The 19,381-nt window shown below is 42.7% G+C and overlaps 1 protein-coding gene across 21 annotated transcripts in view; it reads left to right on the top strand.

Annotated features, from left to right (window-relative positions):
* The first annotated feature begins 613 nt into the window (after positions 1–613).
* LOC122940834 (janus kinase and microtubule-interacting protein 3-like) overlaps positions 614–19,381 on the top strand; it is a 96,376-nt gene continuing 77,608 nt past the window's right edge. For 12 of the 21 annotated variants that reach the window (XM_044297636.1, XM_044297632.1, XM_044297627.1 and 9 more), the window contains exons 1-2: positions 707–1,105; positions 13,966–14,181. In XM_044297636.1, coding sequence (XP_044153571.1) covers positions 722–1,105; positions 13,966–14,181 — 600 coding nt within the window. In that variant the 5' untranslated portion in view covers positions 707–721. Of the gene's footprint in view, positions 1,106–13,965; positions 14,182–19,381 lie in introns of all 21 variants that reach the window. The other 9 variants (XM_044297642.1, XM_044297638.1, XM_044297645.1 and 6 more) reach the window with 2 other exon arrangements.

Raw genomic sequence — 19,381 nt, 5'->3', positions numbered from 1 at the left:
ATTGTTATACCCCAGTAGTTGCGGCACTATATAATCCCTATCTTTCTATATGCTACCTCAATTTTTTTAGGGAAGGCCTCTATCTTGGCGTATGAATAGCTCCATCTAGTGTCTGGTGGTGTTATATATTCTATTTTATTTTCATTTTTTCCCCTACAATTTCTCTGGGATCCGACAAGCAAGATTCAACATGCCAGGGATCTACCGTAGTTACATCTGTAAATTGGACAGGAAATATAGAGTTGATGCTAGGATAATACAGATTGGTCCCATTGCTTACTGATACAGTTCCAACAAAGAGTGGTGAGGGAAGAGTTGTAGAGGGTGAAGAGGAGAAATTTATTACATTTTCTTCTCCACTGTATTCAGATAAAATGCAGAGTGTAAAAGTAAACTGAAATATAATTGGGAGCTGTTATTTATACTGTTTCCTAGTATTTTATTTGAAGTAGCTGCTGATACTCCTTACGTTGTATTTTAGAGTACCCCAATAATTGCTCGGTCTTGGAAGCTTCCACATGATCTCTATGTCATAGATTGATTTATATATGTTATATTTCTTTAGATATAGATATTCATGAAATATATATTTTTGGGTCATTTTTAGGTAAGCAAGCTTGAACGAGAGAAAAATCAGGAAATCCGCCAAATTCGAGAACACGAACAACATAAAAACATTGTTCTTGTGACAGAGCTAAAGGCCAAACTTCATGAGGAGAAAATGAAGGAGCTCCAAGCCGTCCGGGAAGCCCTATTGAGGCAACATGAGTCGGAACTGATCCGGGTTATTAAAATTAAAGATAATGAAAATCAGAGGCTGCAAGCTGTGGTGAATGCTCTGAGAGACGCGGCCCCGGACAAAGTGAAGACAGTTCTTTATAACGAGGCAAAGGAAGAAGTCAAAAAAAGTTTTGAGTTTGAGAAAATCAAAATGCAACAAGAGATTTTTGAGCTCAAAGGAGCCAAAAAACAAGTGGAGGAGGCATTGACTGTGGTTATTCAAGCTGATAAAATGAAGGCTGCGGAAATTAGGAGTGTGTATCATTTACATCAAGAGGAGATCTCCAAAATCAAAAAGGAATGCGAGAAAGAAATCCGGAGATTGGTATGTGGCGAAATAAAGTTTATAAAGTACAAACTATGCAATGATCTCACATATTTACATTTACAGAAATGTCTCTAGCTGCATTGTTGACTCAATTTTGAGCTATTTAACGGTTAATGTATAAATGTGTCATTTGTGGTAAAAATAGAAATTCAGATATTATTCTAGAACATGCCTCAATATGTAATAAGAATATAAGTTTCTGCAATAGGCATCCTAACCACTAGGTGGTGCTATGGAAAACTGCACTACAACCTCTTGAATGACAGGGCTGTATCCTTAATGTGTTTCTGTACAGTGATCAGCTTAACAGCACACCATGTGGATGGTCATGGTATTGCAAGCAATATCTTTCATAGCTGCCATTAGATAAACAGACAGTTTTGGTACCTTACAACCCATTAGTGGTCCTCAAGTACCAAAATTGGATGTCCTACAGCAAACAAGCCTCTGAAGGCGACGATTATATAATATGCAGACATGTAAAATAATTTCCTCAGCTTACAATACACACTGTGCAAATTATATACATGGTCGAGTCACATTATTATGACCACTTCCTACTTTTGACGCCGGCAGCGTGTAGCTCATGAAGCAAGTCACGTGTGATGAGCTGGCTCGATGGGTATATAAGGTATGTGATAGGCTGTCTGCACACATACCCCTTGTTGCTATCATGGGTAAAAGGGGTATTTTCATAGTTGCAAAAGGAATGATTATTGGCTTTCAGGCCAAAAGTGGCGGTATTTCTGAAACTGCGCAGTTGGTGAACTGTTCTCGTGCTGCTGTGGTGAAAGTGTATCGTGAGTGGACAAATGGCACCATTGTGAATAAGCAACGTGGAAACTGTGGAGCACTACCTGCCATTGACACGAGAGTGTAACATTTGCTATAAAGGTGCACAAGGGTGGACTGACACGCCACAGTGGAGAATCTCACCACCAAAATGAACCAGGGGGCTACCAGATGTGTGTCTAACACATCTCTTTTCTGCTTCATAGAACGGATGGATGTTGGTGTGTCAGGCGAGAAACATCAGAGAACAAACCCCCTGCAACCATTGCTGGAAGAGCACAAGCTGGTGGTGGCAGCATTATACTCTGGGGAATGTTTTTGTGGCATTCTCTGGGGCCTCTCAACCAAATTGGGTATGAATCCATCCTTGCAGAACACGTACACGTATACAGGCTGATTGTCTTCCCTGGGGTGGATGGGATGTTCCAGAAAGACAATGAGACATGTCACATGGCTAGAAATGTCTGACATTGGTTGGAAGACCATGACCAAGACTTTCAAGTACTACCCTGGTCCCCTAATTCCTCCAACTTGAACCAGATGGAACATCTGTGGGACAACCTCAATGGTCGTGTTCTATGGATTCCCCCCCCCCCCACGCCCCCTCTAGTAGCTGTGGGATGTTCTGCAGTCGGCATGGCTCTAGATACCTGTGACAACCTACCAGTACCTTATTAAGTCACTTCCAGCCCTTCTAGCTACTGTGAGTGTGGCACACAGTGGTTACTCTGAATATTAGCTGTTGGTCAGAATAATTGGACTCGACTGTGTATATTCATGGATTCATATAAAATAAGTCAACAAAATAATAAATTTATTGTACCTGTGCAGGAAAAAAGGGAGAACTTGGTTAACATTTTTAGCAAGATCACAGCGCTGGATATTTTATGAGGTAAGTAAAATTGCACCAAAAATGGTGCCTCCTCTATCCAAGTTCATATTTTATATAGGACACCATTATATAAGGGGCAGGCTTCCTTATATGTCACATCCATTCATCATTATCAGCTGCCTTATGCCAACCCTTGAGCTGAGAACATCAGTTGAATGCAACTCCATCTTTCATTCTCATCCATGACCTCTCCATAAGCTCCTTTGATGAATTCAATGTAATTAGAGGTGTTGGAATTTGTCCCTCTTGTACTGCTTTGTACATCTTGGTAAAATCCTCCCTTTTTGTATACAAACCCAGAAGCGGAATGGATAGCGTGGATAAGAATGTGCCCTGCGACCTTGACCCAGTTAAGTACTCGTAAACGTCCTTGTGTATGGACATTGATATAAAGACAACTGGAAGATTGGTCGAATATTTATAGTTTTTGTTTTATTGTTTTCCAGATATCAGAAAATAAGAAATTGCAAAAAAAGACAAATCAAGGCCGAAGGGTGAGACTGATTTTCCTCATTACAGAACATTTCAGTGGATCAAAAAGAAATGAAGATAATTTATTGAAAATAAGAAAAGTTTTCAAATTGATGTCATATGCTATACATACTGTTCTATATAATCTCAGGTCTAGAAATGTAACTACTAATTGCAATAGCCTGACAGATACCTTTAATCATAATGTCCATTGCCCCTGCTGTCTTTTGCTGTTTTCTAAATTATAAAATTTGAGGCAGTTGCAAGGATATACTGTCCAGGACGGAACTACTGCTGTAGCAGCCATAGCGGCTGCTAAAGGGTCCGCAATATAAAGGAGGCCCAGTCAGTAGCTGACACCATAGCCAGCTAAAGTAAGGGTCTGTTGTGACCTGCTCTATCTCAGGAGCTATAGCAGCTAGAGCTAAGAGCCAGGTCTTGTTTTAAAGCTGACAATCAGATCTAATTTATGACCTGCTTTATTGAGGATCTACTGGTTAACACCAAAATCCCTGTCTTGTTTTAAAGCTGAGATTAACAGCCTAAGAGAGAGGAAGATAAATATAGAGCAGGTTAATAGGGCCACCTTTCTTATCTTCAGCCAACTGTGCTTGAAGGAGAGGGGTGCCAGTGGGGGATGTGCTGACAGGCTGCAGGGAGAGGAGAGAGATCATCTTATCTCTCTGTAAGTACTGTAGAGAGCCCAAAGGGAATGTGTAACATGGACTTCTGTGCATTTTATCCCCTTCCTATCCCTTTAAATCACAGAGCATAGTGGCTTTCTGATGGAATGCAAAGATGTGTGTATGCCCATCTAATCGCCTCCCTGTGACTACTGTATCAGGTATTTTATTGACACCATGACCCAGACATTTATTAGCGTTCGTATCACGGCATAAAATAGGTTGCACCAAACATTTGCACCTCACACAGACATTAATAAAGTTTCCATTTTACACCACTCCTATGCTTTCCCTTTTGTTTCCACGAGACATACTATTGTTGTACAAAAGTAGTAAAACGGAAAAAAAATAAAATTGGTATTGCTGTAATCATTCCGATACAGAAAATAACACATTATTTATAGCACACGATGGTGAAGGGGGAGCATATTCAAAAGATTGCTATGGGGCTCTGCCTTTTCTAGTTGCAACCCTGGTGCTGGGTGACCTTTGCGAATTTTCCTAAACATATGTATTCTGTTGACAATGAATTTTGAGCAGGCTTTCTTCTCTAGCTCCTATCTCTGCCTCCAACCACAATGGGTTGCTTTTGTACACCGCCTGTGACATGCATCCTGCTGCATAGGGCACAGTAATCCACCTCTCCTGTGCCTTAAAACTTGGACTCTCCAGCATCTAAGATCTTCTGAACTATAGCTTCTGAGACGTGATCTGGACACCCCTGTTTGTTTCTGTAACTCTTTTCCAGTTTTACAAACAAAACAGATATGCGTTCACCTCCACGACAGAAATTGGACAGCGACCTCCACTATATCGGGATAGGTGGTGGACCCGGCTGCTGGATCTCTAAAATTAAGATATTTATGGAAGACTGAAGTACCATGCTTGAAAATAACAACGTAAATTCCAACTAAAATAAAGTGCAAGGAAAAGAAAACCATTTTGTACTGCAGTACCGGATAATTGTGCTATATTGAAGCTGGTTCATGGGGTGGCGGTAGAATTTATGTTTATTGCTTTTCCTAGGAATCCTCCAGGTTGATTCTGTAGCCACAAAGCTATATTTTATGCTTCATATCAAGACTTCAAGGTGCTGAGATATCAAATTTAGCCAGCTAACATTCCCTATAAGCCTTCCAATCACACAGCAGGGACAGCCCCACAGGCAGCGAACAAATGGTAGCTCTAGGCTTGTGAAATAAATCAGTAACGTTGATTCTGCCATCAAGAGGTACAGAATCTATATGACATCTTACCTCATTATCTGCTTCTTTCAAACCCTTGAGGATTTCATTTAGTTCTTGTTAGGCATAGCTAACCAATCAATAGATCACAGAGCTACAAACATTCACTGTACTGCGGTTGGTTTTCTATAAATTTTGCGTTGTTTCTTTTATATTATTTTTATCTTTGATCTTAATAAACCTCCAAGAAGCATCAACACAACATTTGTAAGATAAATGTGGAATCACATAGACCATGCAGCGTGAACATTAAGGGGGGTCACTTATTATGGGAAGTACACCACTTTTTGGTGTACTTTTGCTACAGTTTGGTCGCAAATGGGATTTGTGGCCGAGTCTGAGATTTTTCTCCGCTCATGTAACTTTTTCTAAGGTGGCAGGAAAAGGGAGAAAGGGGCGGACAGGCAGGCCCATCTGATTCATCATTTTCTACGCCTGTAGCAAGGGAGCTGGCATAGATTTAAGCAAGTCGCACGGCCAACTGTAAAGCTCCTCTACTTAACTTAGGCACGCAGCAGCAGACATGGACTACGACCGGTGTCTAAATCGCCGGTCTTAGTAAATGTCCCCCTAAAGGTCTACCCATATAAAAGAGTACAGACACAATCAGTGATGTTATTGATGGTGGAGGGTAAGTTATAGGGTGTTTTCTGACCTGTTGTAAAACCTGTGATTAAAGGGGCTTTCAAGAACTGAAATATTAACGACATCCTTAGAAAAGGGCATCAATGTCATAATGGTGGAGATCGAACTCGCAGCACCACCGCCTATTAGTTGTTTGAAGGGGTAACTCACTCATTCGACAGTTGCGGCCTCTTCTTCTGGTCTGTGACATCAAGCTCTTTGTTCACATGACATTTTTGCAACTTAGTCCTAATCAAGTGAATGAGAGGCCTCATACACACGACCATATCCATTTTGTAGTTCGCAAATCACGGATCCACAAATTACAGATGCGATCCGTGTTTTGTCCGCATTTTTTTTTGTGGACCCATTGACTTCAATTGTTCCATGGTCCGCATTTTGCATGTATATCTGTTCCACAAAGAGATAGAACATGTCCTATATTTGGCTGCAAAATGAGGATCACGGACCCCATGAGTATGTAAAAGGACTGTATGAAATTAGAAGAGCATGGAGACTTTCAGCTTTCTTGCCCATGGACTAAGTATGGTATTGCACATCAGACCCACTCATTTGACAAGAGTGATGCTGTTACTGGAGAAAAGCCATCATGTTTTTCTAATCCCATACAGCACATTACACATACACTTTAAGCCACTGTCCAACATGGAAACCAGGAAACATCTTGGAGAGCCATAAAGAATGGGAGTCAAAGCTTCTTTGTCCTAGTAATTCGACATGACACCACACCGTGTCAACTTTTAAACAGTGTTTTTAGATCATTCTGAATTCTTCAAAGGTCCTTTATCTCTTGCAAAGTCTTATTATGTCAGTGCAGTAAAGTTTGCCTGTGTAGGTATACCATAGATTATGAGAAATAGAAAATTGCATGGTGGCTCAGTGGTTAGCACTGGTGCCTAGGTTTCAATCCGACCAAGGACAACATCTGCATGGAGTTTGTATGTTCTCCCCATGTTTGCACACGGTTCCTCCGTGTACTCCGGTTTCTTCCCACACTCCAAAGACATACTGATAAGGAACACAGCTTGTGAGTTCCAGTGGGGTCGAGTAAAATTAAAATAAATAAATAGGTTTACAGTGGGATAGATGGAGGAGTATTTGGGTCTAGCGTACAGCACTTGCCCCATCCCCACTAAAGAGTATAACTTACTATGAATGACATGAAAATGTAGTAATGTGTTGTGTAACAAATCATGCAAAAATAAAATGTCAAGTTCAGTATTGTTCTCCTTGTGTTATTGACACTAGCACCATCTCAGATCAGACATCTGTGTCTCTACAAAAGCACCATTTCAGATGAGCCAACCTGCAGTGCCTTACAAGAGCACCATCTCAGACAAGAAAACTTGTGCTGTCACAAGAAGATCATCATCTCATTTAAGACAACTTGACGTGTGTCTATAAAAGCACCATCACAGATGAGCTAATCTGCAGTGTTTCTACAAGAAAACAGATTAGCTAACCCCCATTGTCTCTACAAGAGAACCATCTCAGCTAAGTCAATCTGCAGTGTCTCTAGAAAGAACACCATCTGAGACGAGAAACACCTCTGTGTCTCTACAAGAATACCTCAGATGGGGCAACCCACAGTTTATGTACAAGAGCACTACCTTCGATCAGGCAACCCACAGTGTCTTTAAATGAGGGCTATCTTAAGAGTCTGTACAAGGGCACCATCTCAGATAAGGCAACTTGTAATATCTCTGCAAGAGTACTATTACAGATGAAGCAAAGCATTTTCTTAGAAAAGCCAAACTTCGAAGAGTTGACTCATGGTGAAGAGTACCATTTCAGATAAGCCAATATGCAGTGAATCTACAAGACCACCATCTCAGACTAGCCAATCTACAGTGCCTCTACTAGAAAAACATCTCTGATAAGCCAACCACTATTGTCTCTACACAAGCACCATCTTAGACAAGCATTGTTATCACTTTTTCAAAATGCCCAGAAATGCTAAAGTGAGTTGTTCTGACTTTGTCTTGAGATGGACCCTGTGAAAGAACCTTTGGACTTTACTGACATTACTTCCATATTTCCTGAGATTTTAACCTGACGTTGAGTTCAGCAGCAATCTCCATTCTCATTTATTCATTCTATTTATGACATTGACATCTACCATCTAAATTCTACAATAAATGGCAGTCAAGCTACAGTAAAAGAGTTTTCCAAACTAATGTATTACTGGAATGGGAGGAGTATTAAAAGTAATGATGGAGACATTAACACATTGTATCCCATCACTAAGGCTGTCCAAAAATTCTGAAACCACACACTGGCGACCAATGAATACAATTATTTCTATATGGACGTCACAATCCTATGACCCATTTTTATAAATATTGAAACATTGGGTCTTCTTCGAGATGGCTTTGTGTCCTGGGAAATTTACATGACACTAACTGTAATACTTAAAGTGTGCCTGTTTAATCCTATTTAACCAGATATACCGCCTGACAGGGTTGATCCTGCTGATTAAAATGATACCTGACTTGTGAAAATTGGTTGTCGTGCTCCTGAGAAAAACTATTTTAATTCTTTATGTCGATGAGGGCTTCAGTTCACTGAGAGGTGTGGCCATCACTGGAGAGCTGAGGGTTTAGGCCCCGCCCCTCCATGTACTGAAGCCCTCTGCTGGGTGAAGAATAGAAGTCTGTTTTTCTTGGGAATGCTGCAACCGATTTTTACCAGACAGGTATCATTTTAATCAGCAGGGACAACCCTGTCTGGAAGTATTTCTGGTTTTATAAGGTTGATCCTGCTGGCAAGTGCTTACAATTACAAGCCTAGGATATATTTTACTGACTGTCTCATTCTTGAACATTCTGATTATAGTGGACTTTATATGAGTTTCTCCGTCACTGCTAAATGAAAAAACTTGTAGGAGCTTATGGTAGGCAAATAGAAATTTGCACTAAATGGATCATATAGGAAAAAAATGGGTTAGGAAATTTTGTTGAAAAGTGGAACTTTCCTTTACTTCATTGTCTATCATTGGTCATTGTTGCACACTGCATAAGCAATCATATTGATCTCATGATATTTGATATCCCACCCTTCATTTCCTAGATGGACATTGTCTTTGTTGGATGCGTTCGGCTATGTCTTCTACACATTCTGTGCTCTTGGCTTCTCCATGTTCCTGAAGTCTGCATACTATACTACAGTGGATGATTTTATATTACACAAGCACGTTGCACCAATCCAGCGTATCTCTATTCCATTTTGCAGAGTTAAGCTGCTTAGTGCTGTAACTTAACAATGATCTCTGTACGACCCCAGACGTATTTAACATGCCCGAAACCGGATTGTGCTAAGCAGAGCTAAGATGCATTGTGTGTATTCTGTTAAGCCTTGCTTCACTTGGTGTCTCTGTGATTACATTGATTTTTACTGTATTAACAGCGCATTTATTATCAATGTAGTCAGTATGTGTCACATGCAATGGGTCTTCATGTCTAGATAAAGACATTTTACCCAGATTTCATGTTTCCCAAGGATATGTGGGGAGAAAAAAAAATGGAGAAATGTGTTGGTGTTCCTAAAATGTATGGAAATGGTGATGCTAATGGAAGAGACTTTCTGTGCAGATCTGTGTGTTGCAAGGACAAAGCTGCACTTAAATCCAATCTAAAAGAAATTGAATCACCTTCAGTACTTGGTACATTTGTGATAAACGAGTTGACCTTAGGTCGCTGTATGGTAGTTAGCTCTGTTCCTGTACAGCATGGGATCCCGAGTTTAGAACTGATCTGGTCGAAATTAAAGTTCAAGGGGCACATTTATTAAGATCAGCCTTTTACCCGCAAATCATTAAAAACCCTTGTGCTGGAGGTGGATCCGCTGGAGTTATGAAGAGGCACAGGCTGTTAGACAGTTTCCGAGCTGTGTTACACTTAGACCTTTTTCTATGCCAGAAACAGGCGTAGAAAATGGTAAATGAGATGGAACCTACTGGCATATCCCCTTCCCCACCCACGCCATGCCCACTTCTTCAGACCTGGCGTGAGCAGGGAACAGAATCTGTGCCTAAAATACCCCTAATATAGGCATATTTCAGCTTCATAAATTACCCCCTAAATGTTCTCTCCAGTTTCGTATAGGATTCCTCCCACACTTCAGCTATATACTGTAGTAGTCTAGCCTTAAAGGGGACCTTTCACCGATTATTACAATGTGAACTAAGTATACAGACATGTAGAGCGGCGCCCGGGGATCTCACTGCTCTTACTATTATCCCTGGGCGCCGCTCCGTTCTCCTGCTATGCCCTCCGGTATCTCCGCTCACTAAGTTATAGTAGGCGGAGATTTCAGTCACTAAGTTATGGTAGGCGGAGTCTGCCCTTGTTCTGCTCTAGCGCTGGCCAATCGCAGCGCAGAGCTCACAGCCTGGGAGGTTATTTTCTCCCAGGCTGTGAGCTCTGCAATGCGATTGGCCAGCGCTACAGCAGAACAAGGGCAGACTCCGCCTACCATAACTTTGTGACCAGAGATACCGGAGGGCATAGCAGGAGAACGGAGCGGCGCCCGGGGATAATAGTAAGTGCAGTGAGATCCCCGGGCGCCGCTCTACATGTCTGTATACTTAGTTCACATTGTAATAATCGGTGAAAGGTCCTCTTTAAAGGGATTTTCCGGGACTTTGATCTTGATGACCTATACTCAGGATAAAGTAGGACATTAATACAGGGCTCCACCCGGCACTAACACCGATCAGCTGTTTAATAAAGCCACCAGGGGGCGGAAGCATAACATAACATCCAGGATCGGGAAGCAGAAGCCTTGGCCCTCTGTTTAATGGCCTTGTTCCATTGTGATGGGCCCCCATCAATCTGATATTGACATATCCTGAGGATAGGTCATCAGTAGGTAAGCTTGAAGGAAATGTGTTAAAAAAAAAAAATTCTGCCAGTTAAAACCATAGCCATAGACACAGTGGTCTGGAGCTGAACACATTGACTTCTAAGGGAGAGTTTTATAGGTATGCTATGTGACCTGTGCAGTAGGGATGCGCGAACTTCAAGTTTTGAAGTTCGGGTTCGTGTATATGCTGAATTGCGTTATGGATTCCGTTACCACGGACCATTAGAGGCATTTCATTAAACATTCCGTCATGATAGAAAGTCTATGGTCAGCATAATGGATCCGTCCGGTTTCTGTTTTGCAGGAGTCCCCCCTATTCCATTATGCAGGAGTCTATTTATTTATAAGGGCTCTTTCAAACAAGAGAGTTTTCCATTCAGATGCGATATGTGTTGTGAATGCATAGTATCTGGACTGAATCCTGACCTATTCATTTCAATGGGTTTGTGTACATGAGTGATGTTTTTCATGCATCCTCTTTGCGTTCGGGAAAAATCACAGCCTGTTTTATATTGTGCTTTTTTCATGCAGCCCTGGGTCCTTAGAAGTGAATAGGGCTTGCGTGAAGGTCATAAGGCAACCGCATGCAATGCATTTTTCACTTATGGTTGCAGGGAGATGTAGATGGTTGTTCTTCAGTTTGCGTGAAAAACACATGCAATCCAGATACAATCTGGACAGAAAAAATCCACACACTGAAAGCAAAACTGATTCAACTTGCCTGCAAATCAATCAGTTTTTGCCTAAACAGATCCGGACACAATTAGTATCACTTGTGTTAGTACTTTCACACTTGCGTTTTTCTTTTCCGGCACAGAGTTCCGTCCTAGGGGCTTTATACCGGAAAAGAACTGATCAGTTTTATCCCCATGCATTCTGAATGGAGAGCAATCCGTTCAGGATGCATCAGGACGTCTTCAGTTCAGTCTTTTTGACTGTTCAGGACAAAGATAAAACCGCAGCATGAAAAGACTTAGGGCTCTTTCACCCTGCGTTATTGTCTTCCGGCATAGAGTTCCGTCGTCGGGGCTCTATGCCGGAAGAATCCTGATCAGGATTATCCTAATGCATTCTGAATGGAGTGAAATCCGTTCAGGATGCATCAGGATGTCTTCAGTTCCGGAACGGAACGTTTTTTGGCTGGAGAAAATACTGCAGCATGCTGCGCTGTTTGCTCCAGTCAAAAATCCTGAAGACTTGCCGCAAGGCTGGATCCGGAATTAATGCTCTGACGTCATTCTGGAGCGCACCGGGAGCCGCACGGACTGTAAGTATACCGCTCCCCCGCTCCCCACTACTACTATGGCAACCAGGACTTTAATAGCGTCCTGGCTGCCATAGTAACACTGAAAGCATTTTGAAGACGGATCCGTCTTCAATTGCTTTCAGTACACTTGCGTTTTTCCGGATCCGGCGTGTAATTCCGGCAAGTGGAGTACACGCCGGATCCAAACAACGCAAGTGTGAAAGAGGCCTTACCTGAATGCCAGATCCGCATTTTTTTCCATAGGAATGTATTAGCAAAAAATACCAGAATGCTGGGATTCCTAATGCGCAGAACGAAAAAAAGGTGAAAAAAATAAATGCCGGATCAGTTTTTTCAGGTGACACCGGAAAGACGGATCCGGCATTTCAATGCATTTTTATGACTGATCCGGAAATTTTTCAGACTGATCAGGATCCTGATCAGTCTTACAAATGCCATCAGTTGGCATAAGTTTTGCCGGATCCGGCCGCAAGTGAGAAAGTAGCCATAATTAGTATTTTTTCTTTTGCCAGTTTTTTTTGTCAGACACTCTTTGACGTGAGGGTGGGACTTTAAGATTTCTATCGTTACTTTGTGGACTAGATTTTAGGTTCTAGGTTTTAGTGACCATATGCCAAGTTACAAAAATGCTGTGCTCTTTTTAAAGATGGAAAATGAAATCTACACTGAATATTTGAAAGTAAAATGAACAAAAAAAATTGTTTTTATTGCAGTATATTTAGAATACCACAATAGAAATAATTAATTGCAGAATCAGGTAGGATAAGGTTAAGATATATAACTCAAAGGAAATTTCAAACAAAATACTACAGCCATTCCATTTGATCGAAACCCTTCTTTGTTTCAAGTGTATCTTCTTAATCAAAATCTATTGGTCATCTTAACGGTAGAAGAATCAGACACATACAGTATGTCGTGTGTTTTAGTAAATACTTGCTTCCCCCATCCGTGTCATGCTATTCCTTTGTTTCCTCCTAGAAATGTAGAAATAAGTTGATAACTGAGTATTACGTCCTCCTTGTCTATACACTTTTAGCACTGACTGGACAGTGTCAAACCTTTAAGCGACAAGTCCCATTGACAAGGTGATTGATAACACCGGTTGTCAATTTCTTGATACATTTCCAGAAGGAACAACACAACACTATGTAAAGTTGTAATAACAGATGATCGAAAATTGTTTTACCATGAGGAATACAAATATTTGCTTAAAGGGTTTTTTCCAGAATTTTTATATCGATGATGACACCCACCACCTCCACCAATCAGCAACAATCCATGCCAGCGCACCTCCCCTTCATTGTTTGCCAGCTTGCCACTGACATTGAGCGGTGATCAGGTGTAATCACTTCTATGGGACGGCTCCTTCCTATTCAAGGGTATATTACAGAGCCGTCCTATAGAAGTGAATGGGACGGCTTGTAATTACACCTGCTCACCACTGCTTCAACCAGCTGATCGGTGGAGGTGCAGGGTGTCGGACCAATCTGATATTGATGACCTATACTAAGGATAGGTCGTCAGTTTTAAAATCCTGGAAAACCCCTTTCAACAGACAGGTCAGGAGAGCTGAAAGATTACTCCAGAAATTTACTAATGATGGCCTATCCTCGTAATAGACCATCAATATCTGATTGGTGAGGGTCTGACACCCTGCACTTTATGCCAATCAGCTCCATCCATGGTGTAGTGGAGGAACTGGTTACTGCAGCACTGCTAGCACTGAAGTGAATGGGAGCAGCCCTGCAGTAGCCATCTCCATCCACTACACCACGGATAGAGCTATGTAGTCCTGCCTCAGACCTCCAATTCCGTAGCGACTCAAGAACAGTAGATCAACAGGTTTCAGACCCCTCCCTGCCAATCAGATATTGATGGCCTATTCTGAGGATAGGCCGTGTAATGGTAAAATTCTGGAAGACCCCTTTAGGGCGGTGTCTGGTGAACGTATCACCCAGTACAGCTGCATACAAGTGATATTTCTTCTGTTCTCATTATAGATGGATGCAATTAAATTGAAAGACAGATCAGTCTGCTTGTTGGAAAAAGAGTTAGGTGTTCAATCCGGGCATGCTCAAAGACTGCAGCTCCAAAAGGAGGCTTTAGATGAACAACTTGTCCAGTTCAAAGAGTCTGACCGCCATCTAAGTAGCCCAAAGAGAGAACTTCCTTGTGCAAGTGGTGCAGGAGAAGCTTCTGATCATTCCGGAAGCCCTGTAAGAACAGTTTATGTGTTGCTGGCTAAGAATCCATCCTGCTTCCGTCTCATAGACTTCTTGCTAGCTTGCTCTTTATTTTTAATTCCATTTTGTCTTCAAATTTCCCATTTTGTGATTGCTCTATTTATTTTTTGTGCCATTTTTTAGTGAACAGAAGAAATTAGAAGAATCTAGCAGTTGCTTAAAGGGCCAGTGTGTCTTTCTCATTGAGAAAGTTTTAATGTTTAGGTTCCCTTTCACAATCATTTAATGTCCCAGTTTATTTGAAAGGAAAAATGTAGCAACTTTGCAATATGTTTTAATTTAAAATTTCCCATTGTTTTGTTTCCACAGGCCATATGCAGATCTATGTTTTCTATGGTTACAGACTACAAACAAAACTTGAATGTAGTCTGATCTTGCAATTAGTCCCTTTAAAGGGGTTGTCTGGTTCCCTATATTGATGACTTATCCTCAGGATAGGTCATCAATAACAGATCTGCAGGGGACCAACTCCTGACACCCTAGCCAATCAGCTGCGGCGAGCAGTGCAATTACAGCTCCTCCGCCCCATTCAGATCCCTTATGAGCCATAGAGGAGGATATCAGTCCAAGAATGAAGCTGTATATGAGAGCCAGTAAAGACAGCAGCATCCTGGACACACAGATACAGTATGTAATGCTAGGAGAGTCCAAGTGAGGAAAGTCTAAATCCAGAAACCGACTGCAAACTGAATATCAGGATGTCTGAAAGTAAATGAGGATATGTAGACTAAGACAGTGCAACTTTTTTTTTAACCTCTTAATGAACAGCCTGTTTTGGGCCTTAGGCCTCTTGCACACAAATAGAGATGAGCAAATTAATAAAAAATTTGATTCGGCCGGTTTGCCGAATTTTTTGAAAAAAATTTGGTTTAATACGGATTTATTGCGGTAAATCGGGTTAAAGAAAGGGCTATTATCTGGCTGCAGAGAGCCTTTATAGTGGTGTATAACACTGTGCCTTGCACATAGGGAGTCTGCTGTGTAAGTTAAATGTAACAGATCTCCTGGCACCCCGACCGGGTACCTCCATTGATGGATGCTTCTAGCGCTTCCCGAGGGCTCTAAGCACTCCACTTGACACCGTAAGCACTGCAGACCCCACGAACCGCCAAAGCTTGGTTGAGGTCTCGCCGTCTCCTACCCACCCTGGACCTACGACAAGGCTCCAGGTACCAGGAACAGCTCTTACAAGAGCTAGTAGTAAACTCCCTTTATTGAAGACCAACTCAGTATATATACAGTTCAAGAAGTTTAAAAACAATAAACCATTAACAACATGCAAACAGACATCTTCACCCCCTCCATAATGAATGAATAGAAAGAGAGGAGTCACATGTGATGGGATTACCTCCTGAGTGTATCATAGGGTGATCTACTCATCTAGGAGTCGGCTGCTATTATAATCAACTATCTTAATCCCATCACTAACACAATCATTGGGAGTCTCAGTGCAGAGTTAACCCTTTTTGTGTTGCTGAATCGACACCATGCCTTTTTAATGGGCAATAGGAAATATGTGGCATATAAATTACACACATAAATCAGGGTTCATTTTCCTTGTCACCCCAAAAGGTCTTAGGGGGTATACATAGTTCTCGGTCCATAGTCTTTAGGAAGGAGGCTGGCCCTCAGGCTTCTCCAGCAGCCCCAGTGACGGTTCAGTCCATCACATTAAAGAATACTGTGAGTCAGAATTACATGCAGATGACAGGCATCACTCTTAGAATCACTGCACACTTCACTTATTAGGGCAGTCACGGGGCCAAAACTGACCAAATAACTCAAGTGGCCCAGTCATGAAGTAGGGAGGGTGGAAACAGCATGAGGAGACCACAGAGTGGCCCAATGACAGTGTGGAGGTGGCAGCAGCATCGGGAGGCCACATAGTGGCACAATGACAGTGGAGAGGTGGCAGCAGCAGCATCTTGAGACCACAGAGTGGCAAGGTGACATAGTGTGGAGGTGGCAGCAGCATCAGGAGACCGCAGAATGACCTGCTAACAGAGTGGGGAGGCGGCAGCAGCATTAGGAGACCACAGAGTGGCAAGGTGACATAGTGTGGAGGTGTCAGCAGCATCAGGAGACCACAGAGTGGCAAGGTGACATAGTGTGGAGGTGACAGCAGAATCAGGAGACCACAGAGTGGCAAGGTGACATAGTGTGAAGGTGACAGCAGCATCAGGAGACCACAGAGTGACCCGGTGACACAGTGGGGAGGTGGCAGCAGCATCAGAAGACCACAGAGTGGCAAGTTGACATAGTGAGGAGGTGGCAGCAGCATCAGGAGACCACAGAGTGACCTGGTGACAGAGTGGGGAGGTGGATGGCAATACGAGTACCAGCTGAAGATGGTGGGTGAATAAAGAGCACTTGGCATCAGATGTGTGGCATCAGGCGGCTGGCAGCATCAGAATAGTAGTTGAGGCAGGTAGGCAGAAGAAACCGGTCTCTTGTGTCAAAGGGTTGGTGTGGTACCATGGATGATCTACTCTGATGCATCAGGCATTGGTGGGTGGAAATCCTGGCTGATCCACGCCTGATTTATCTTGACAAAGGTTAGTCTCTCCACATTTTGGGTGGACAGGCGAGTTCTTCTTGGGGCAACTATGGCCCCCGGGGCACTAAACACCTGCTCTGATGCCACACTACTGGCCGGGCAGTAGGGGTGGCAGGGTAGTGTCCAAGTATGCCACCCCCTGCTGGTTCAGGTCCTGCTCCAGGTCTAGCTGCTGCTGCTGGTAAGTAGTTTCTTTAATAGGCGTGTGAAGAAAGCTGCTCATCAGCGACTCTAGTCTCAAGTTGCTGCTGATGGAGCTGGAACTGCTCCTACCCCCCCCCCCCCACCCTGCCACAGCAGCCATGGCAGTTGGAACATGAGTGCAAAGGGCCCCCCGGTTCATACGTGCGAAAGGATGGACGATGGCGCAAATAGGCAGCGGCCAACTCACTATGTAGGATGTCTCTATAGTAGTTTAGTTTGTCCTCCCTCTTTGCGGGTGTAAACAAGGCCCCCATTTTGGACTGGTATGGTGACAATTCGGCTGTCACTACGCAAGCAAGTGAGCATGCATCGGGTCATTTGTGCAAGTGACTCGGAGGGACTCCCTGCCTCCATCTCCACTGCATACTGCCACAGTGTGTCTGGGTCATCTGCCTTGTCTTCCTCATCACCCTGTAGCTCCTCTGGCTGCTCCTCTTCTCCTGTCACCTGTGTGTAAAAACCACCCATTTCGCTACACATTGCTTGTGCTCCAATGTCCTTTTCCTCCTCCTCCTCCAGTTCAGCCCCCACAGGGCTCATGTGGCCGTGAGATCTAGGCACCATGTCTCCAGTCCCCTGACCAGCCAGATTTACCAGCATCTGTTCCAGGACATGAAGCAGTAGAATGACGTTATTCATCTTATAGTCCTGGCGACTGACAAATAACGTGACCTCCTCAAAGGGCCTGAGCAAACGGCAGGTGTCACACATGAGCTGCCACTGGCTGACATCGAAGTTACACAAAGGAGTACTCCTGTCCGCTTTTCAACTTGAATGGGTCCGTGATCCGTCCTGCCTCCGTGGGGTTTCGATCCGTGCTTCCGTTCTGTCCGCAGAAGTGAATGGGTCCGCTGTATGCGGGCCGCAATATGGCTACGGGCACACATCGTTTGTGTGCAAGAGGCCTTAGTGACCAAGAGTTTTTTTTCTTCCAATTTTTTTTAAATAACAGAACTATAACATTTTTATTTTTCATAGTGTTTGGAGATGGCTCTCCTATTGACCAATATATGGAAAGGGTTCACCTACTGGAAAGATTCACACAATCTTCGTATGAGAAGTAATATTGATAAATAATAGTAGGGCACACCTACATTCGGCTACACACGGAGACAGGCTGTAATAGCAATTAAAATTTATTGAAAGTATAGTAAATCAAATTTATTTAAACTATAGTGCACCACAATTTTTTTTTAAAACACTGATAGTTCCCTTTAAAATACGTAGTATCTAAAAACCATATATATAATGTAGACTATTGTATCAGTTGTAATATAAAGACCATTGCGTCGGCATAGATGGTGCTGACACTGTACATCTATATGCAGTATACAGAGAGACCAGGTAGTGGCAAGATCTGCGTAGTAGCTTAGTGCACAATAGCCGCCATACGCCGATCCCCTCTTCTATAGACTGCAAACAATATTGTATAGATTTGTTGCAAACAGATAAGTGAGCTGCTAGTTTGTAAAATAGCTCGGTTCACTGTTAGTTTATTGGAGCTAAATTAGTGTCTGTAATGTAGCTCATATATTGCACCTGGGAGCTAAACTGGTGCAATATATGAGCTACATTACGGACACTAATTTAGCTCCAATAAACTTTGTTTGCAACAAATCTATGCAATATTGTTTGCAGTCTATAGAAGCGGGGATCGGCATATGGCGGCTATTGTACACTAAGCTACTACGCAGATCTTGCCACTACCTGGTCTCTTTGTACACTGCATATAGACGTACAGTGTCAGTACCATTTATGCCGACGCAAAGGTCTTTATATTACAATTGATACAATAGTCTACATTATATATATGGTTTTTAGATACTACATATTTTAAAGGGAGCTATCCTGGCATTTGTTTTGTTTTTTTTTACAACGTTCATTGTATGGAATAATTCACATTATATTTGTGTAGTGCGGTTTAAGGATGCGACGATACGAAACATGTGGAGATTTTATTTTTGCTATTTTTTCCATTGAAAAGCATTTTTATTTCCTGGGGGGAAAAAAGTTTGTTTTTTAATTGGAATGTTTTAATTTTACTTTTTTAACCATTTATTAGTCCCACAAAGGGACTATAATAGACTATAGAGAGGCGCAGCCTACTGGGAACACGCAAGGCAGGCTTGGGGCTCATACTATGTCTCGGCCTGCTATTCAAACATCAGCACCCCCTGCAATCTCATTTGCGTGGTGCTGATGGGATACAGAGTTAGTCCGCTGCTTCTGTAACCACTTACATGCAGCGGGCACCATTGCTCGTAGTAAGGCGTTAACCAGCCTGGATTGGCGCTCCTGACAGTCTGGGCTGTTAGAGCAGGAGCACAGCTCTCATGTGAGAGCCGAGCCCCTGCTCTCTGCTGCATGGGAGACCCAAGCAGCCCTGAGACTGGGCTGCCATGAATAGGTGGC

This window comes from Bufo gargarizans, chromosome 6, assembly GCF_014858855.1.
Source record: "Bufo gargarizans isolate SCDJY-AF-19 chromosome 6, ASM1485885v1, whole genome shotgun sequence".
Classification (NCBI taxonomy): domain Eukaryota; kingdom Metazoa; phylum Chordata; class Amphibia; order Anura; family Bufonidae; genus Bufo; species Bufo gargarizans.
The sequence above is the reverse complement of the archived record's forward strand: the minus strand, read 5'-3'. Positions and strand labels throughout refer to the sequence as shown.